We start from the raw sequence: 8,763 nt of genomic DNA on the forward strand, positions 1-8,763 counted from the left end.
AACCCAATAGTTATCTGATCCAGCTGCAAATAAATATTTTCTTCATACAGACTGTACAGGGGATGAATTTTGACTTACGTTTTAAGTACTGTTAGCATCTTAAGTTATGTAACTACACAACTAACGATACAACTAATGAGACAGCAAGCAGCTAACTGATCCAATTTTAGAGCCTTCTGGAGAATTTTAGTGCATTTATGCAACACATCACATGGTTTGCTGTGCAATTAATTATACTAACAGACTGTGTGAGTTAGCTTTGGTGAGTTAAATTCTAGTATGCTGTTAGTCTGTTAGCAGATATGTGTCTGTGCATTGCAACCATACAGTTCATGGATGCAACTGTCTATTCAGTTACTTAGCTCTCCACTCGCTTGTCTTGTAAAACAATAACAGGGCTAGAAAACAGCATGGGAAAGGCAGGATAAGAGGGCATGAACACAGTCTGACAAAAAACAGACACGTTAAATATACACAGAGGGCTGACTGGGTAGCAAAGCAAAGGTGAAAGCAGTTAAGAAAGGCAAGTCAGACAATCAGGAAAGGAGGGAAAAGTAACAAAGGCAGGAAGTTAGATTGCATTAAAACACATGACTAGATTGCATTAAAACACACGACTAACCTAACTTTCAGAGTAAAATAGGCCAATTACTCACTGGCAAACATGAAGTCAAAGTCAGATAACGCAGAAGGAACTAGAAAACACAAAACCGACAAATTAGGACCATGATGCCGGTGGCTACGACCGTCTTTTACGTACACTAATCATTTTATTATTATTTTATATATTTTTTCTGGTCACTACTGATATGGCTTTTTTCTCGTCCAGGATCACGTATGTTCAGTCAGGTCCAGGTGTCACCACGGCAACGCACCAGCAGGGTCCACAACCCCCTGGTCCTGCATATCTCCAGTCTTCTCTGGCAACCCTGGGCTTCACCGCCATCGCCCCAGCTCCACAAACCCTGGTTCAGCCAGTCGTTGGTCAGCCTCCGCTACTCGCCCCAGCTCAGCCTCTAAGCTGTCAATCACAGAGCTCTCCGGGACAGACAGCGGGCACCACCGGTCGTCAGGTAAAAAGAGATTTGCACAGTATCAAATATCACTACAGTGTAGAGGTGTGAGAGAGAAAGTAATGATAAAGATGTGAAAACAATTACAAAATCAGTCTTCATGTACATGTTTAAGTACCAGACTTCTTCTAAAACAGACCCCAGACAGTTCAAAGTGACTGTCTCACCTGCTGAAGGAGTTCAGGGTGGTAACGCCCTCCTGTTTGTACTCTACATCCATGACTGCATTCTCAAACATGTCGCCATCATTGAATGCATTAGAATTCATATTAGAGAGGAAAATCAATAATTACTCAGTGTGGTGCACAGAGAACAAGATGCACACTGTAGGCTTTGTAGCCCCTGTTTTGGATGAATTCCCACCATCTCTCTCGGCAAAGTCTAAGTCACCACAATCATTAATCCCATATTTGGACGTGGCTGTTAATTTTAGAGAAAGAGAGGCCTTATTCTAACTGGAAACATCACAAACCAGTATGAGATGTGGATTTCCAAAGATCAAAAGGCTCAGCGGGTGAATAAACCCACCCAAAACATCACAACATCACTGGGATCAGTGAACCAAAAAAAGAAACTGTCCAACCTGCTGCCATCTGTCAAGCAACACAGAAATAAAGTAAAAATAACTATATTAACCCAACTTAAGTAATTACTAATTTATTTTATTAAAATGCTAATAAAAAAAAGTACTTCTGTAACTCGAGGCTGTAGCTTACTTATACCACTTTGTGTTGCCGTCAAAGTCACTGCTATCTTTTGGTTTTTCTTTTTAAAACACACACTACAGACTAGTTTTCCTCACTCGCCAGTGGAATATGAAATAGTTAAACGTCATCCGAGCACAAAACAAAACAAACACACAGTAATCAGCCTCAACACTAAGCCCACTGACAGGTGAAGTGAATTAGATCATCTGGTTACAATGTGATGGTCTTCTGGGAAACCTCGGGTTCTGGCACAGTCCACAAAATCTTCCCCATCAAGCATCAAAACAAGCTGGACATACAGATCCCAAAAGTATCGTTGCCATTGTCCAGGAGTTCACGGGACACCAGCAAGGACCCGGTGCAGGGAGGGGTCAGACCTGTTTTTGGCAGCATCGGGTGGAGTGTCTTTTCAAACACTGTTGTTGTTCACTTCAGTCTATTTCACCCGCTGACATGCCTGGTTTCCTGTTTCCTTCTTCAGGTACTAACTGCCATCTACCCTGCACCACCCGTTGCTCTGCCCACTGGTGTGGTCTCAGTGACGCCTGTGCCGCCTGCAGGGGCGGCTCCAGCTCAGGACGTGGCGAACCCTCCCTCTCCGCTCGCTGTAGGGCTGCAGGGTTCAGCGGTGGCGACCCCTCACCCTGGCATGGGAACAGAGGTGGAGGTGAAGCACGAGAGCCAGCTGGATGCTCAGAGTGACGCTCAGGGGTTGTCGAGCTGTGTCACCAGCTCCTCGATGGGCACCTGTACAAGCAGCATCATCGCAGGTAACGGTCCACTGATTTAGAACACTGGTGGATTTATTTGTACTTATCTTATAGTGTAGTGTGGGCTTCATCAGACGTCCACTTCTAAAGGAAAATTACAGCAATGTGCAAGTTTTTTAACTGGATAAGTAATTTGGTAAAAATGATCTATTTTGTGTTTTAGTGAAAAAAGAGGAGGACACTACTTTGCGCATCAAAGAAGAAAATTTGAGGGATGGATATGAGAGAGAGAGACAAAGTGAGATGGACGACGAGCGAGAGAGCTGTGAAAAGAAGCGAGGCAGAGAGATGGAGAGAGAGGAGCTCAGCACGGGCAACAGCAGCAAAGAGGTGAACAAAGCCGCATGGGGCCTTCACTCATACTATAATAATACTTTTTATATCTGAAGTTTTTATCTGTTTACCATATGTTTCTCCGAGTGAATCAGAATCAAATCAAAAAATATCTGTGAACGATACAGATTCTTTTTCAGAACTTGTGTGAAGTGATTTTGGAGGTTTTCACAACAAATCACAATTTTGAAATACAATTAAGAGATTTTTGAACAACCACAGATCAAATCATGGTAGTCGAGATAAAGTGATCATTTTTTACATTTCACTTTTCTCCCACGAACCGAGTTTCCCGTCCTGAAAGGTCATGCCAGCTCCAGATGCTGCCTTCATCTACCACTATAAAATTAAAAGGAGGACTGGTGATATTTCAAACAACATATAGACAGATGCGCCTTGAGATTTTGGCTCGCCCTTCAGTGTGCATTGGGAGTGTCTGTAAGTCATTCACTTAGAGGAAGTAAAATGTTTCGACATTTGAGCCTGAGAGAGAATCAAAACTGTTGCAGCTGCTTTTGTCTCTGAATTGCATCAAGTGTCCGTCATGCAGTCTAATTCCAGCAGCTCTCCTCTGTCATCCTGCCCCCCGTCCTCCACCACAGACATCCTGCAGTGGAGGTGTGAGCCAACAGAGACCTCTGCTTGCCCACACAAGGCATCCACACATCAAACCTTTTTATTTTTTTATTCGAGTTACGTTTAAAGTTCTTTGAACTTTAAACCTTAAGTTATTACAATTATTACAATTATTGGCCAAAATCATTCTGCGTTCACAGGAGAGTTTAAAAAGCTCCTCATGTCCTCAGAAACAACCACACAAACAGTGCAACCTTTAACAGATGAAAACCTCTCACTCTGTTCCCAGGCTGGACCTCGTTCCCCACCTCCACCACTACCCTCAGGTTTGGACCCCCCTCCTCCTCCACCTGTAGAAAGAGATCCTCCCTCTTCCTCAAAGAAGACCAAGTTTCGGCCCCCGCCACTCAAAAAGACGCCTGACTCTCATGACAAGTAAGTGGGCTGATAAACCTTTATGTCAGAGGACTCCTGAGATTCTAACGTTGCTTCTTATATTTTCTACAACTGTGTGGGTTTGTTGGTTTAAGCAACCTCAGATTCGGACTGTATAAACTGATGTGAAACAGGTAAGTATGCATTTTAATGAAGTCAGATTCCATCTCTGGCTGCAAGAAAAGCTTTTATTAAAGTCCAGATCTGGTCTCGCCGTGGTCAGACTGAAGTTTCATAGAATCGTTGCCAAATCAGAGAAAAATAAGCCAAGTCTGCCAGCTCTTTCTGGCTTTCTGGTCTTGGTAAAAATAAAAAAAAAAGACTTCCTTTCATTTTAACAGTTTACATATTTTCAAGCTGAGAGAGCGCATACAACAGGAATGAATCTTATGTAATTTTGGCAGCTTGAAGGGAAACTAGCAGCACCCTGGACAGGACTCCATTTGTTGACTTTATTAATGAGCACTTGTTTTAAAGCGTAGTGGCATCCAGGTCTGTTTTTAGTGCACGGCCAAACCTCCAACTTTCTAAGATTATGGTGGAAACTCTGTTTACTGAATGTGAGTGGGCAGAGTGCTTACTCTTGATGTTCTTTATTTAGATGGTAGGAAAGTAGCATGGAAGCCGCAGAGGCGAGAAAGTCACGGCAGAACTCGGCCTTAAGGAATGCGAATACATTCAGAAGTCGTCCCTTGATACTTGAACCACCGCACAACTGGACTGTGTTTGTGTGTGCAGGCTCCTCTCGGAGACGTACTTTGAGGAACGCTTTGCTGAGCTGCCAGAGTTTAACCCAGAGGAGGTCCTTCCCTCGCCCACTCTGCAGAGTCTGGCCACCTCACCGAGAGCAATCCTGACCAGCTACCGCAAGAAGAGACGCAACTCCACGGGTACGAGTCAGAAATTCAGAGATGACTCCAAACTTTAGATCTGAACAACTGATATCCTGTGGAACAAAATCTCCACATTCAAAGTCTCTGTTCTTCCTCTTTTCCTTTGCTTGCCTTTCATTATTCCTCACGCGTCCGTCTCCCTCCAGACCTTGAGCTGACTGGGGAAGACCCGAGCTCCCCGAGGAGAAAGACTCGTCGCCTGTCCAGCTGCAGCTCAGAGCCCAACACCCCCAAGAGCGCCGCCAAGTGTGAGGGAGACATATTTACCTTCGACAGAGCAGGTATGACGTGTACGGCACCTACAACCTATCGAGAGATGCCGAGATGGCCTGACGCTGGTCTGATGGACCTTTCTGTGAAACCAGGTCCAGAAGGCGAGGTTCCCCCGGGAGAATTGGACAGGGTTTCGTACTCGTCTCTGCGCAGAACACTGGATCAGCGTCGGGCCCTCGTCATGCAGCTGTTTCATGACCATGGCTTCTTCCCCTCAGGTAAGCTAACAGTAGATAAGACATGACGTCACAGGAGAAGCAACAAACTAAAGCTAGAATCATTATGTAGTGCAAACCTGTTAATAACAAAAGCAGTAATGATGAAAATATGTCACAGCTGTGTGCTTCCACCAACAACTTAAAAAGCAAAATCACTGTCAGACTGAAGCAAGGAAAGAAGAATTTGCATTTTTCAAATTATTATTTAATTATTTATTTAAGTGGGAGTTTCCATCGCTATTTTTTCAAGAAAGATGTTTACAAAAACACAGACAACACAGTACAGACACTTAATACAAAGAAATACACCAGACTTCAGAATAATCAGATAAATTACAGTCCAAATAAATATAATCCTTTAAAACGCTGTAATGAAATAAGAAAATGTAGCTTCATACATTTTCTTATTTCTTAGCTCGTACTATTCGCAGGCAGCAGAGCATTTTAATGTGTCTATCAGAGGTCTACCTAATGTTAAAATGTCCTGTGAATGGACTTTGGTATGCTATTTAAACGTCACAACAAGGGTGCGGAGGTAGACCTTCCCACTTTTTTATAAAAGATACAATGATGAGTGAGAAAAGCAGCAGTCTGTGACGAAGAGAATCGAGGGGCTTTCAAAGTGCACAAATGACATAAACATAATTTCCTTCTCACTCTCCTCTCTCCAGCTCAGGCCACAGCTGCCTTCCAGGCGCGCTACTCAGACACGTTTCCCAACAAGGTGTGCCTGCAGCTGAAAATCCGCGAAGTCCGTCAAAAGATCATGCAGACGGCCACGCCAGGAGCCCTCGAGCCCGGAGCGTTGGCCGAAGCCAGCCCCGCCTCTTCCCACAGCTCCTCTTTTAATCAATCAACCCGGGAGGATGCAGGGATGGAGCAGCAGGGAGACAAAGGGCGGAGCCCCGAGGAGCCGAAAAGCGAAGGATCGTAAGCTGGAGAGGGCGACGGAGCAGAAGAATGGAGGAAAGACAAAGAGGGAGAGAGAGGAGTGCGTTAACCAGTGAGGTCCTATCTACTGGCGCTAATCTCCATCAGACCTGGGCAGAAATGTGGAATGTGGTCACAAATAATTCAAACTACTCAAGGCGCGCTTGGATCATCTAATCAGACCTTTAAAAAAAAAAATCAAAAAGCCTCAAATATGGTCAAATCACATGCAAGTCACGATGAGTCAAGTGCTTCTTGTATTGTTTTCGCTGTTTATTTTCCAAGTATCCAGAATGTCTTTAGTTAACCCTTTTGCCCGGGTCTGCTCTCAGCACATTTGTACAGTAGTTTGTAGTTTGACACACAAACTCTATCTCTCTGGCAAACACACACATGCGTACAGACACACACACCAGCCCTGGTGCATATGTAATCTCCAGCATGCACATGATCCCACAGAAACACGCATACACGCTTAACAATCAGACTGTTACTCTTGGTTGGCAGCCCCCAGGAGTTGCTACCAAGGACCACGACACACAAAGGCACTTTGTCACTTATTGTGCAGATGCAGTTTGCTGTTGCCAGCCAGCCAGCCCTCAGATGCCATTGACTTGACCTCTTTCTCGTCCTCCCACTCCTCAGCACAGTGGTCAGGACATAAAAACACAACCCCAACGACCTCCACTGATATTTCACAGCCCCTCGATGCTGCAAGACAGACAGCACACACACATACACAGTACACACACACAAACACGCGTCCGTACAGCGTGAGTACACAAACACAGTCAAACACCACCACCAACCCCGCCCCTTGGTCTGACCAAGCCATCGGCCTGCACAGTTTTTAGTGATTGTAGTGAGAAGAGAAACTGAAAGCATGAAATTTTATTCGCTCCTGAAAAGAAAAACAAAACAAACAAATAAAAACAAGAAGGCAGGAGTCGTGATGTAGTGTGACCAATCTTTGCACCTTCAGTTTATTGCCATTATGAAAGACTCGAGTCCTTACTGGCGGGAGCTGATGATCTATATGTCTGTATGTCTGCCGGGGGTCATGACCCCCAAAACCTGTGCGAACAGGCACCATAAAGAGATTATGTAAAGAGACTTTTAGGTTGTGAGGCTTTGAAGAATCAACGTTAAACTCGACACCGACCAGCTCCCAACAGAGCACGGAGAAAAAGGGCGGGAGAAGGAAAAACTGGATGCAAGATTCATATTCCAACGATGGGAAGACGTGATAGCGGTGAATACGGACAACATGACGAGAACCAAACTTCTCTGAATCCCCCCCCTCCCTCCCCCCATGGATATGATGTTGCTTTCTCTCATTATCGTGGAAATAACCAGTTTTAACGTGGCCTGTTTTTCTCTCTCGTGGCTCTATTGTGTTTCTTCTCCAGCATAAAAAAATAATAACAACAACAACAACAAAACTCTGGACAAATAAGGGGACAAAAATCAGCGTGTGCCCCGTCTCTCCCCTCCCTCCCCTCCCTCTACGATTTCTCACCAGACACAGAAGCGGGGGAGCAGGGGCGTTTGTCGTTTTGTAAAACGTTGAAATCAGGTGTTTGCACAATTTGTGCGGCCCTCTCCGTCTGGGGGCCGCCACAAGTTAAATCAGGAAAGTATTGTTTTTAGAGATTGTTTTAGTAGTTAAAAAATAATAACTTGTTCCTTATGTTATCAATCACCCTTTTCCTCCTTCCCTGCTTTCCTCCTCAGCCCTCTCTCTCTCCTTCTCCCCCCTTTACTGCTCTCCTCCCTCCGACCCTCAAGTGTTGTCTGAAAGTGCCCTTAAGCACTGGTCCCGGGTCAAGCGCTATGTAGCTCAGGATGGTTCTGGTTAGGGTTAGTTCAGGGAAAGCGGATCCTAGACCAGCACTGGAGGGCAGTCTCCGGAGCCCTCCCCTTGTCCCTCTCTTCTCGACACTTTATCCTTTCCCATCAAATGGTGCAATAGGACTTTTTTTTTTTTAAATGGGTGGGTTATTTTTTTTTTTTTTTTCGGGGCAAGGCTCTGTGCCATAGATATTAAACCCAGTCAGACAGTGAGAGGGATGAGCTGTTGTCTATAAATATGGTATAAAAGAAAACAAAAAAGAATCACGCAATTATTGTTCTTGTTGAAGCGATAGAAAGTATAACTTACTAAAAGTCAAAGACAATTTTTAAATAGCACTTTTTGGCTCTTTGCTTCTCGAGTGAAGAGTGGGGGTAGTTATTATTATTATGGGTATCTCTATAATTTCTCTGTATACAGTTGGATGTGTGAAAAACAAATATATATACCGGTATTTCCATATATGTGCATTTAGGTCTGTGTTTGGGTGTTGTGTGTATGTTTTGGCACATGCAGGTAGCGTGTTATCACGACCAACCTCTCGTTCTTTCACCACACAGCAACATTATCAATAGTATATTTTTCATTGTATCTACATTCTATATTCTACTCTAGAGACAGTATTTTTATAGTCACCATGACTATTTTGTCTGCCATCTTGACTGTTATCAAACCCAGTTGATTCAGGATATATGTGAAATAT

General features: G+C 44.2%; 1 protein-coding gene across 4 annotated transcripts in view; it reads left to right on the forward strand.

Annotated features, from left to right (window-relative positions):
• cica (capicua transcriptional repressor a) overlaps window positions 1-8,323 on the forward strand; it is a 50,589-nt gene extending 42,266 nt beyond the window's left edge. For 2 of the 4 annotated variants that reach the window (XM_086281447.1, XM_086281448.1), the window contains exons 15-22: window positions 830-1,073; window positions 2,262-2,550; window positions 2,714-2,880; window positions 3,749-3,894; window positions 4,633-4,784; window positions 4,934-5,068; window positions 5,153-5,278; window positions 5,950-8,323. In XM_086281447.1, the coding sequence (XP_086137573.1) occupies window positions 830-1,073; window positions 2,262-2,550; window positions 2,714-2,880; window positions 3,749-3,894; window positions 4,633-4,784; window positions 4,934-5,068; window positions 5,153-5,278; window positions 5,950-6,212 (1,522 nt within the window). In that variant the 3' untranslated portion in view covers window positions 6,213-8,323. Of the gene's footprint in view, window positions 1-829; window positions 1,074-2,261; window positions 2,551-2,713; window positions 2,881-3,748; window positions 3,895-4,632; window positions 4,785-4,933; window positions 5,279-5,949 lie in introns of all 4 variants that reach the window. The other 2 variants (XM_086281445.1, XM_086281446.1) reach the window with 1 other exon arrangement.
• The last annotated feature ends 440 nt before the right edge of the window (window positions 8,324-8,763 follow it).

This window comes from Aulonocara sp. 'chitande type north' Nkhata Bay, linkage group LG22 (genome assembly GCF_057382095.1).
Source record: "Aulonocara sp. 'chitande type north' Nkhata Bay isolate Kocher_YH1m ecotype deep benthic linkage group LG22, A_spYH_male_GT1.1, whole genome shotgun sequence".
NCBI classification, from domain to species: Eukaryota; Metazoa; Chordata; class Actinopteri; order Cichliformes; family Cichlidae; genus Aulonocara; species Aulonocara sp. 'chitande type north' Nkhata Bay.